Source organism: Ranitomeya imitator, chromosome 3, assembly GCF_032444005.1.
Source record: "Ranitomeya imitator isolate aRanImi1 chromosome 3, aRanImi1.pri, whole genome shotgun sequence".
Classification (NCBI taxonomy): domain Eukaryota; kingdom Metazoa; phylum Chordata; class Amphibia; order Anura; family Dendrobatidae; genus Ranitomeya; species Ranitomeya imitator.
This window is the reverse complement of record NC_091284.1, coordinates 490369287-490382500: the sequence shown is the minus strand read 5'-3', so window position 1 is coordinate 490382500 and position 13214 is coordinate 490369287. Positions and strand designations below refer to the sequence as shown.

General features: G+C 44.4%; 1 protein-coding gene across 1 annotated transcript in view; it reads right to left on the bottom strand.

Moving 5' to 3' along the window:
• Positions 1 to 13214, bottom strand: part of SLC9A4 (solute carrier family 9 member A4) — a 126819-nt gene that overhangs the window by 35847 nt on the left and 77758 nt on the right. Inside the window, exon 8 of the mRNA XM_069757626.1 lies at positions 5027 to 5185. Coding sequence (XP_069613727.1) covers positions 5027 to 5185 — 159 coding nt within the window. The remainder of the gene's footprint in view (positions 1 to 5026; positions 5186 to 13214) is intronic.

Below are 13214 nucleotides of genomic sequence, written 5' to 3'. Positions count from 1 at the left end.
TTTTTTTTGGGAGACTGAACCAAAACTCAGGCCCAATGTATATAACAACGCAATGTAAGTGGCAGAAAGTGGCTGGCTGAAATACGAGAAACTAACAGGACTGAAGTATATCTACTTTGTGAGAATTTGAATCTCTTTTTTGGGGGGGAAAACTGAACCAAAACTCAGGCCCTGTGGATAAAACAACACAATGTAAGTGGCAGAAAGTGGCTGGCTGATATACACCAAACTAAGGCTACTTTCACACTTGGGTTTTTTTTTATATACGTCGCAATGCGTCATTTAGGGGGAAAAACGCATCCTGCAAAGTTGTTTGCAGGATGCGTTTTTGCCCCATAGCGTAACATTACCAACGCATTGCGACGTATTGACACACGTCGCAACCGTCGTGCGACGGTTGCGCCGTGTTGTGGCGGACCACCGGGAGCAAAAAACGTTAAATGTAACGTTTTTTGCTCCAGACAGACCGCTTTTTCCGACCGCGCATGCGCGGCCGGAACTCCGCCCCCACCTCCCTGGACCTCACAATGGGGCAACGGATGCGCCGGAGAATGCATCCGCTGCACCCGTTGTGCGGCGCTAACAATGCTAGCGTCGGAATCTCGGCCCGACGCAATGCGACGGGCCGAATTCCAACGCTAGTGTGAAAGTAGCCTAACAGGACTGCAGTAGATCCACTTTGTGAGAATTTGAATCTCCCTTTTTTGGGGGGAGACTGAACCAAAACTCAGGCCCAGTGTATAAAACAACACAATGTAAGTGGCAGAAAGTGGCTGGAAGATGTATGAAAAAATACAAGGACTGTAGTACAATTTCAATCTCCCTGCAATGATCTCAGGAAAAGTATGGCAGCAATAAAAAGGACTGCTGCACACAAAAGTGTAGACAAATAAACAAGATAACTCTGCAGAAAGGAGCAACAGGATTTTTGCTTTAAAAAAGCAGTTGGTTTGCACAGTGGTGTGCAAACAGCAATGCAGCTATCAGGGAGCCTTATAAGGCAGCCTAATAAGCTACAGAGCTGATGCACAAAAATCTAGCCTCCACTGTCCCTGCAAACAAATGGTGGTGTTGCACAGTGGAAATTGCTACAGCACAAGCAGTTTGGGGGTTAATCTTCCCTCCCTAACTATATCCCTTCTTCTGATGAAGCTGCAGCAACCTCTTCCTATGCTAAGATCGGCAGAAGTAAGATGGCGGTCGGCGTGCACGCCCCTATATAGCCCCTGTGACGCCGCAGAAAGCAAGCCAATCACTGTCATAGCTTTCTCTAAGGTGGTGGGGACCGAGACCTATGTCATCACGCTGCCCACACTCTGCGTCCTCCTTCATTGGCTGAAAAATGGTGCTAAACGCGTCATACAAAATGCGACTTTGGCACGAAGATCACTGACCTCATGGCCGATCCCACACTAGGATCGGGTCGGGTTTCATGAAACCCGACTTTTCTAAAAGTCGGCGATTTTTGAATTTGTCCGATTCGTTTCGCTCAACCCTACTTATGACCATGTGATATTTCAGTTTTTTTTTCTTTTTTAATAAATTTGCAAAAATTATTACATTTCTGTTTTTTTTCTGTCAACATGGGGTGTAGAGTGTACATTAATGAGAAAAAAAATAACTTTTTTGAATTTACCAAATGGCTGCAATGAAACAAAGAGTGAAACATTTAAAGGGGTCTGAATACTTTCCGTAAACACTGTATATGAGATTGATCTAAAAAAAAGCTAGCTATCGTCCCCATATGCATCCACAAGGGTTAGTTGTCCTTGGTCTTGTCACTGATTGTCCTTCCTTGGCCAACTTTTGGTGGATAGCAACTACTGCATACCAGGAACACCTGTTAACCAGTTAAATGCCGCTGTCAGTTTCTGACAGTGGTATTTAACACTATCGCGCTGGGGCGTCATTCCACCCTCCATCGGTGTATTCGTTATGTGATCATGGATCAGCCAGGGGTCTGCTGATGACGCCTGTGCCTGTCATTATGATAGTTTTGTGAAAGCCAGCAGTTAGTTAGCGGTCATAGTAGATCATGATGCAGTCCTAGTTAAAGTACAAGCGATCAGACTACCACAGCTTCGAGTTCCCTAAGTAGACTATTAAATACAGTAAAAAGATTAAAAAAACGAAAAAAAAAAACAAAAGTTAAAATCCCCTCCCAGCCCCATGAAAAATAAAAAAAAGACACATATTTGGTATCGCTGTGTTCGTAAAAGTCAAATCTATCAAAATGTAAATTAAATTAATCCGATTGGTAAAAAGTATAACGAGAAAAAAAGACAAAATGCCAGTATTACGTTTTTGGTCGATGCATCATTTCAATAAAAGGCAATCAAAACATTGTATCTACCCCAAGAACACAAAAAAATAAGCAACCAAACAGCTCCATATGCATAAAATTGACAATGTTACAGGTCTCACAAAATGGCAAAAAATCTTTTTTTCACTGCTTAAATAAAAGAAAATATGCATATTTGGTATTTGCTAGTGATGAGCGTATGTGCTCCGATAAGGTGCTATCCAAGCATGCTCACATGCTAGCCGAGTGTCTTCGAAAAATATGTTTAATGCTCCGTGGCTACATGTCTCGCCGGTATTTGACAACTGCAATACATGCAGGGATTTCCTGTTTGTTAGGCACTCCCTGCATGTGTTCGAGCACTTCAAAGATACTTGGTTAGCACCTGAGCATGCTCAGATAACAGTTTATCCGAGCTTGTTCATCCCTAGTAACTGCATATTCACACTGACCTGGGAATCATATTGCCAGGTCAGTTTTACCATGTAGTGAATAAAAAACAATTGTGAAATTGCACTTTTTTTAAAATTCTAACACACTTGGAAAATGTTTCCTGCTTTCTAATTCATCACATGATAAACCAATTAATGTCATTCAAAAGTACAACTCATCCCATAAAAAACAAGCCCGTGAAAAATAGAAAATTGCCCAGTTGTGAAACTGTTAAAGTCTTTTAGATAGATATAGATATAGTGCCTTGAAAAAGTATTCATACCGCATGAACTTTTCCACAATTTTTTCGTTACACCCACAAACCTAAATGTATTTTTGCAGGATTTTATGTCATATACCAACACAAAGTAACAAGTAGTTGGGAAGAAAGAAATAAAGAAAATTATATACGGCTTTCCAACTATTTTAAAAATATAAATCTGAAAATTGTGACATTCATTTGTATTTAGCCCCCCTGTAGTCTGATATCCAAAATAAAATCCTGAGTGACAAAATGCCTCCAGAAGTCACATAAAGGTAAATTGAATCCACCTGTGTGTAATTTATTCTCAGCATAACGACAGCTGTTCTGTTAAGGCCTCAGAAGTTTGTTTGAGAACATTAAAGATCAAACAGCATCGTAAAAAACAAGGATTCCCTTGGTCAGGGGATACAGTTGTGGAGAAGAGTAAAGCAGGATTATGAAATAAAAAAAATAGCCCAAGCTCTGAATATCTCATGGAGCACTGTTCAATCCATCATCCAAAAATCGAAGGAACGTGACACAGCTGTAAACCTACCAAGAAATGGCTGTCCACCTAAACTCCTATCCCAAGAAAGAGAGCCCCAACTAGGCAAGCAGCCAAAGGGCCCATGGTTACCCCGGAGAAGCTGCAAAGATCCACAGCTCAGATGGGAGAATCTGTCCTCAGGACAAATATTAGTTGTATACTCTACAAATCTGGATTTTATGGAAGAGTGGCAAAGAAAAAGCTATTTTTGAGAACAAGCCAGAAATCTTGTTTACAGTTTGCAAAAAGCCATGCAGGGCACACAGCTAGCATGTGGAAGAAGGTTCTCTAGTTAGATGAGACCAAAGGGCTAATTGCAAAACACTATGTGTGGTGGAAAGCTTACACTGCACAGCACCCTGCCAACACCATCCCCACCATCAAATATGGTGGTGACAGCAGAAAGAGGTAAGCTGGTAAGAGTTAATGGGAAGATGGATGGAGCAAGATACAGATCAGAGATCAGTCCTGGAGGAAAACCTGTTAGAAGCTGCAGAAAGTTTGAGACTGGGGCATAGGTTCACATATTTGAATGGCACAGTTACAATCCCGACCTAAATCCCATTGAGAATCTGTGGCAAGACTTGAAAATTGCTGTTCACAGATGCTCTCCATCCAAGAGTAAGAGCTAATCTGCAAACAAGAATGAGCAAAAATTTTAGCCTCTATACATGTAAAGCTGGTAGAGATATACCTCAAAAGACTTGCAGAAGTAATAGCAGCAAAAGGTGATTCTACAAAGTGTTGACTGAGCTGAGCTGAATACAAGTGAACATCAGAATTTTCAGATTTATATTTTTAAAATATTTTCTTTACACTACATACTTAATTACTATTTTGTGTTAGTATATCACATAAAATCGCAAGAAAATACATTTAAGTTTGTGGTTGTAATGTGAAAAAATGGGGAAAAGTTCACATGGTACAAATACTTTTTCTAACGCACTGTATGTATTTCAGGGTGAGATATGGCTATGATGGGGTATTCTATCCCTAAGGAAGGGTATCACATCCTAAAAGTAGAAAAAACAGACTGCTTTCATTGAGGAATATTGCTACATCTGTCCATGCTTTATATTCCAGTTTGATGTTGCTTTTTGAAGAAAGCCGCAATATTTCTCTATTTATGCACAATTCCTTAAAACTGCAAAATATAGAGGAATATGGAAGAAACTTTGCTGTTTTTCTATAGTAGCTTTCCTTAATATTGTAGCGTAATCTTGGAATTATGGTTGGAGGAATGCTGGGTGGGTCCCCATTCATGCTCCATCTCACAAATTAGAGTTGGTACCTTAAATTAGAAGCATCAGGTAGTAACTTCTTTACTAAGATTTAAGAAAGTTTAAGAAATGTTTAATAATGTTTATGCCAGACTGGGCAGAAAATTGGTGGTAATGCCAATGTAAATGTTTATGACAATAAACTTTTGTGCTGCATGTACGAGTCTGGTACAATGACAATACTATGGTGGGTCCATCCAACAAGTAATAATAACACTCACTGTAATGACGTCTGTGAAATATCTCTGTTCATACCAAATTTTGTCATCTCAATGGCTTGTTTAATTTCAAGCTTTTTGTGAAGGTTAACAATGCTTGATTTAGGCTGATTTCCACGGATAAGAGCTTTTCGTAGAAACTTGTGATCAACCTTTTTAAACCTAAAAGACAAATTTTTGTGTGAAATTTCTACATATTACCAAATATTACCAATAATTAACTGAAACATTTTATTACCTTTTTTTTAGCCTCTTTTAATGTGTATATATAAGGACAAAGTTAAAGTTGTGTTCAGAAGAAATATGACGGAATTAACTCAATGGTTACATTTTCAGTCTCTGTATACATACAAGTGAATCTGCTGTAAGGTGCCAAAGTGAGGTAGCTGTGGGCGACCTCTGGTCCCCACTTGCTCTGGCATTCTACAGACAAGGGGTGTCTCAGTCCTGGTGTGCTGCTGTGTATGTGGTGCTTTCCACTTACTTGTGGCCAGCAGGCCTGTTCTGAATCCAGGAATCCCTCTTAAGGAACCAGGGCAGCAAACAGTCAAGGAGACACGTGGTTTATAATAAACAAACTTTTATTGAGAGAATGGCAGTCTGTACAATATTTACAAACAGGTTTAAAGGATAAGGTCCAATGGGTTGTCATCTTTCCCACAGGTATCAGATACAACTTTAGCCCTGGTTCTCGGGATAGATGGCATATCCCCCTTCCTGGCTTTCCTAGCCCTTTGGGTTCATCCTCACCTCTAGCAGCATTTCTGGATTGCGATACCTTCCGCCACATGTAGTCTGAGTCCATCTTTCTATTTAGCTTCACAATCTGTTTGTGCCCCTGGTCCCCCACATCCATCTCGAGGTTGCCCTTGGCCATTAGACGGAATCACATGAAAGGTATTTACGGCAATCTGCTGTCCCGAATATTGAGCTCATACTTTCCCTTAGCAGCCAGTTATCCCTGCTGCATATACACTCCAACCTTCATATTAACTGCCTGTAACTTCCTGCCTCTGCCTCTAACACTCAGTTCCCCCCCTTCCTCTGGGGTTGGTCACTACAGTTAACTCTTTCCTAGCCAACTGCAGCCCATGGGGATATTCTATTTGTACCACAGACAAGTATATAAACACATTTAACCCTTGGGGTCTGTAAGCAATCCATGAGCTTTCACCATCATTACATTCTCCCCATACTTTACTCATGGTTGTCCCTGACAATGTCAGACCTTAAAAGGAAAAGTTAATACAGAGAAAAGGAAGTTTAAACACCATTTATTATAAACAGTGACAGTGAGTTGTCCTCGACGTCTCCTCATTAGAGCCTTGGTAAGGGCCATGGAACAGTAACTTAACAGTCTATGTCCATAAAACCTTTTAACACTACCGGTCCTTCTTGGTAAGGACCACGGAACTAAGGTGTCCATGTCCTTTAATAACAAATTCTTAGGCAATTCTTTGGTAATTTCCTGTTGTGACAGTCCACAATGGCCAATCTTGGGCAGGGTAGATATCAACAACCCGCAGAGAGCACCGTCTTCCGCTATTCCAGCAGAAAAAGGCACAACAGGCGCAACAAAATAAAGAAAACAGTCTTATAAGTCAAACAGTCCTATAGATAAAACAGTCTCTCACTTCTGGCCCAGAGGGAAAAAGAAACAGTCCCTTTCATCTTTATCTTAACAGTCCAGGTTCCTGGGAAAAGGAGTACTGCCCCCAACGGAGATAAGCTGCAAACTGGCAAACTCAGCAGCACTTCTCCAACTTTACTTCAACAATAACCGGTTGTCTCCGGAATCGGTCAAGGCTTAGCACGGGCCTTCTTCCACTTCTCCATAAAGGCAGCCCATGTAGTGGGGGATGGTGGCCTCCTCCACTTCCAACGTTGATCCGGAAACTTCCCCGGAGCAGGGTCAACCTCCGCAGCAGCTGCATTTCCACAACCCACCTGAAATGGCCCATAGCTTACCACGCTAAATTCCTGATTTAGCTGTACTGTGGCAGCTCCAGTCCAAACCTCAGACTTCGGAGCTGACATGGTGAATCCACTCACTGTTCCCTGGAACATATCTGCCGCTGGGGATTCTAGGACGGGTCCCTGTTCTCCGGCCAGTCATTCTCTAGATGCTGGCTTCTCATCAGGCCAATCCAACTCTCCCTCTTTAGGGTTGGACGTGCGCCCCTGACAGTAGGCGCAAATCCTTGTGGAGCCTCCCTGACCCATTTCTGCTGAGCCGCTTTGGCCGCTCTAGCCTGCTGCTGCAGCACCTCCCGCTGGGCCGCCTGGGTGAATACCTCCCGATCCCTTTCAAGAGTGTCCTCCCAAGTGTATGGCTGTTCCACCGCTGCAGTGTACCACCCCTTCTGGCATTGGCACTTAACAAAGTACACAATTTCTCCCGGGTATAAGCTGCGCAGGTGGGAAGGGAGATAATTCCGCTTCACTGCATCTTGACTGATGCAAACCCGGTCTGCAGTGAATTCTTCCTGCAAGAATCCATAAGCCTCTACAATGTGGAACTCGAGGACCCGGCCTCTTGTCTGGGAATCCTGAACCGACTCCCCCCTGCCCACATGGGATCACTCAAGCCACCCTCTTAAGAACGTATCTGTAAACTTCCTTTTCCACTTAGAATCCCGGGGTGGGTGCATTGCTGTTATCCACTTTGGTTTAGCCTCAGGGTGGGACGGAATGTGCCCCTGAATAATTCGCTGGCACCCATGGCGGTTGATAATCAGAGGGGGGCCGAGTTCTTCCAATCTTCCAATGCTTGCTGCGCCAACTGTGCCCTAAGCTCTGAGGGGACATCCATGACTGGTGGATTGCTCTCTGAAATGGGTGCAACCCACCGTGAATCAGTCTCCTTTGCTGCTTCCATTCTGATCTCTGCAACACCTTCATCCTCGGAGTCCCACGATTTCTCCATCGGATCGACTCCTGTACATCCGATACCAGATCCACAGCCTCTTCTCCGTCAACACTGAGGATTCCCCCACCCTTGCCGAAGGAACAGCTCCTGCAGGTATCTGGTTCCATCACATGAGCCCCAATTCGTGTGTCTGGAATCTCACATCTGGCTGGGTCAGCTCTGACTGCAGTAGTACCGGTGGCCGCAGAACTGGCTCTGGGACGGCTCCTCTCTTTGGCTGACTGCTCGCTGCAGCCCCTGGGGTAACTATTCTCTCCATCTCATCATTGCTTTCTCCTCTTGGACTCCGGTGCACGTCATGAGGATCCGGGACATACTCTGCCATCTTCACTGGGAACTCTTTGCAGTGCGTCTCTCTTCCTCCACACTTTAGACAAAATGGAGTAGAATGCCTTCTGATGCCGAACTCTGCCTCTTCCTAGCCCGAATTTATGATGTGACCGCTGCATCACACTTCACTCTTGGGGTCTCTACCCCCAGCCATGCCTCTTCCAGTGCACTTTCACACACAGCGGGCACACCTCATGCTGTACCATGCCTCCCTCCGGAATGTGCTTCTTATTCCAAGCAAGCTTTTCTTCGCCAGGCCCATCCTTCTTTTTGTGCCCTCAGACGTCGTCCACACCCACGATAGGTTGTGCTTTTCCTTCTCTTCACTGCTGCCATCAGCAACTTGGACTCCATGCTCTGGGCCGCTACTTTGGGCCACATGTTTTCCAGCGCTCTTCCTCCTGTGCCATGTGCCATATCTTCCCTGCTTTGCTTAAACTCACCAGTCCTCAGGTGAGAACAATCTTTGTGAGAGGTAGTTGCATTCTGACAACTATGCCAAATGAAAGGTGCTCAAGCGAGGTAGTCATGGGCGAGCTCTGCTCCCCTCTCGCTCTGGCATCCTGCAGACAAGGGGTGTCTCAGTCCTGGTGCGCTCCTGTGGATGTAGTGCTTTCCAATTACTTGTGGCCAGCAGGCCTGTTCTGAGTTCAGGAATCCCTCTTAAGGAACCAGGGCAGCAAACAGTCCAGGAGACACGTGGTTTATAAAAACCAAACTTTTACTGAGAGAATAGCAGTCTGTACAATATTTACAAACAGGTTTAAAGGATAAGGTCCAATGGGTTGTCATCTTTCCCACAGGTATCGGATGCAACTTTAGCCCTGGTTCTCGGGATAGGTGGCATATCCCCCTTCCTGGCTTTCCTAGCCCTTGGACTTCTTCCTTACCTCTTAGCAGCATTTCTGGATTGTGATACCTACCGCCACATGTAGTCTGAGTCCATCTTTCTATCAAGTTTCGTAAGGGCTTTCCAAGCCCTTGGGACTCTTCCTTACCTCTAGCAGCATTTCTGGATTGCGATACCTTCCGCCACATGTAGTCTAAGTCCATCGTTCTATCTAGCTTCGCAAGCTGTGTGTGCCCCTGGTCCCCGACATCCATTTCGAGTTTGCCCTTGGCCATTAGATGGAATCACATGAAAGGTATTTACGGCAATCTGCTGTCCCGAATATTGAGCTCATGTTTTCCCTTAGTAGCCTGTTATCCCTGAGGCTTATGCACTCCTGCCTTGCATTAACTGCCTGTAACTTCCTGCCTCTGCCTCTAACACTCAGTTTCCCTCCTCCCACTGGGGTTGGTCACTACAGTTAACTCTTTCCTAGCCAACTGCAACCTATGGGAATATTCTACTTGTACCACAGACAAGTATATAAACACATGTAATCCTTGGGGGTCTGTAAGCAATCCATGAGCTTCCACCATCATTACATTGTCATCAGGTTTATGTATCCCAATCTGTGGGTAGCGTCAACTAGGGACAGAGGACCCAATTCCATTGCTTTGTAAATTAATGGGAGCACCTTATCGCAGTGCATACCATCACCTGCGCTGAAGAATGCTGAAGCTAATACACATAGGAGGGCAGAACAGGTAAGTGTAATTGCACTACTGCAGGGTGCAGGCATGGGATTCTGGGGCCACCAGGACACTGATGCTGAGGGGAGGGGGGTGGAATGATAATGAAGACAGGAGGAAAGAGATTTCTTCCAGACATCATTAGCATACAGAAATAAAATATGATTTCACAACAACAAGACCATTAATATTCGGCATACAGGTAAGACTAGTGTAACATTTCTATCACCTGTATGCCAATATTAATAGGTTACTTATGTCCCGGGTGGTGACAGATTACCTTTTACTCTGATATGCTGTGATGTTTCAGAGAAAAACTACTTTAAAAGATGCTGGGGTCCAAGTCACGCAGTAGGCTAGTGAGAGAGGGTGATCTGCAGCAGCTTCTACCTTCCTGCTGACAGGGACTGACAGTTCTCTTCCTGTGTACGTGTATAGGAAAAGATGTGTCTATAGCAGGGCGATGGTGCCGTGCACCCGCCTGTCAGACTAGTCTCTCATGCAGTTTGGTCCCTGGCAAATTATAAAGTTTGTCTCAGTGTTTCAGAGTCAAACATACATGGCTGAAATCATGTAACCAGCATCTGAAACATGGATTGGGCCTCATGTATCAGCTGTCAGGTTCACTTTAAAACTACAGCAAGAAGCCAAGTGCATGAAATTAAAATTAAGATTTCTGAAACAAATAAGGCGCTGTAAATTACAAAAATTCTCTAAAGAATTTATTTGTACAGCAATTCTTTTCAATTACTGCATCTGTTGGATGAGAAATCTATATATATGTAACCCCAACCACAATCGCATGAATAAATATTATTTTTATATAAAGTGAAAGCTTAGATTTAGAAATTTAGGTCAAATAAACAGTTTTTGCCAAAGGAAAATAATAACAGATACCTAGTGGGTAGTGTTGAGCATTCCGACACTGCAAATATCAGGTATCGGCCAATATTCGCTGTATCGGAATTCCGATACTGAGTTCCGATATTTTTTGCGATATCGGATACCAGAATCGGAAGCTTCCATAGTGCAATGATGCACTATAATGGAGTGTGGGCGGTGCGTGGGCGGAGACTGCATGTGTGTGTGCGGGCAGGGTCTGTGCGTGACCGTGGGGGGTCTTTGCGTGCCTGCTGGGGCTCTGTGCATGCCTGCCGGGGCTCTGTGCATGCCTGCTGGGGCTCTGTGTGGGCTTGCTGAGGCTCTGTGTGGTGTGCCGGGGCTCTGTGCAGCCTGCCGGGGTTCTGTGCGGCCTGCCGGGGCTCTGTGCAGCGTGTGGGGCTCTGTACGGGCCTGCCAGGGCTCTGTGCGTGCCTGCCGGGGCTCTGTGCGAGCTTGCTGGGGCTCTTTGGGGGCTTGCCGGGGCTCTGTACGGGCTTGCCGGGGCTCTGTGTGGCCTGCCGGGGGCTCTTTGCGGGCTTGCCGGGGCTCTGTGTGGCCTGCCGGGGCTCTGTGCGTGCCTGCCGTGGGCTCTGTGCGTGCCTGCCGGGGCTCTGTGCATGTGTGTCGGGGCTCTTTACATACCTGCCGGGGCTCTGTACGTGTGTGCCGGGGCTCTGTGTGTGCCTGCCGGGGCTCTGCAGCCTGCCTGGGGTCTGTGCAGGCATCGTCCGATGGGACTACAAGTCCCATCGGACGATGCCTGCAACAGTGACAGTGATTGACACATTAGCCAATGATGGGACAGTAGTAGTCCCATCATCAGGCTAATGTGTTGCATGTAAAAAGAAAAAAAAATACTACATACATAATACATACATACTACATACATACTACATACATACTACATGCATACTACATACATACATACTACATACATACTAAATACTACATACATACTACATACATACTACATACTGTACATACAACATTCTACATACATACTACATACATATTGCATACATACTACATACATACTACATACATATTACATACAGTTAAGTCCATATATATTTGGACAGAGACAACATTTTTCTAATTTTGGTTATAGACATTACCACAATGAATTTTAAACAGAACAATTCAGAAGCAGTTGAAGTTCAGACTTTCAGCTTTCATTTGAGGGTATCCACATTAACATTGGATGAAGGGGTTTAGGAATTTCAGCTCCATAACATGTGCCACCCTGTTTTTAAAGGGACCAAAAGTAATTGGACAGAGTAAATAATTTTAAATAAAATGTTCATTTTTAGTACTTGGTTGAAAACCCTTTGTTGGCAATGACTGCCTGAAGTCTTGAACTCATGGACATCACCAGACGCTGTGTTTCCTCCTTTTTGATGCTCGACCAGGCCTCCACTGCGGTGGTTTTCAGTTGCTGTTTGTGTGCCTTTCTGTCTGAAGTTTAGTCTTTAACAAGTGAAATGCTGCTCAATTGGGTTGAGATCAGGTGACTGACTTGGCCATTCAAGAATATTCCACTTCTTTGCTTTAATAAACTCCTGGGTTGCTTTGGCTTTATGTTTTGGGTCATTGTCCATCTGTAGTATGAAACGATGACCAATCAGTTTGGCTGGATCTGAGCACACAGTATGGCGGCTCTGAATACCTCAGAATTCATTCGGCTGCTTCTGTCATGTGTCACATCATCAATAAACACTAGTGACCCAGTGCCACTGGCAGCCATGCATGCCCAAGCCATCACACTGCCTCCGCCGGGTTTTACAGATGATGTGGTGTGCTTTGGATCATGAGCTGTACAACGCCTTCGCCAGACTTTTCTCTTTCCATCATTCTGGTAGAGGTTGATCTTGGTTTCATCTGTCTAAAGAATGTTCTTCCAGAACTGTGCTGGCTTTTTTAGATGTTTTTTAGCTAAGTCCAGTCTAGCCTTTTTATTCTTGATGCTTATGAGTGGCTTGCACCGTGCAGTGAACCCTCTGTATTTACTTTCATGCAGTCTTTTCTTTATAGTAGATTTGGATATTGATACGCCGACCTCCTGGAGAGTGTTGTTCACTTGGTTGGCTGTTGTGAAGGGGTTTCTCTTCACCATGGAGATTATTCTGCGATCATCCACCACTGTTGTCTTCCTTGGGCGCCCAGGTCTTTTTTCATTGATGAGTTCACCAGTGCTTTCTTTCTTTCTCAGGATGTACCAAACTGTAGATTTTGCCACTCTTAATATTGTAGCAATTTCTCGGATGGGTTTTTTCTGTTTTCGCAGCTTAAGGATGGCTTGTTTCACCTGCATGAAGAGCTCCTTTGACCGCATGTTTACTTCACAGCAAAACCTTCAAAAATGCAAGCACCACACCTCAAATCACCTCCAGGACTTTTATCTGCTTAATTGAGAATGACATAACGAAGGGATTGCCCACACCTGTCCATGAAATAGCCTTGGAGTCAATTGTC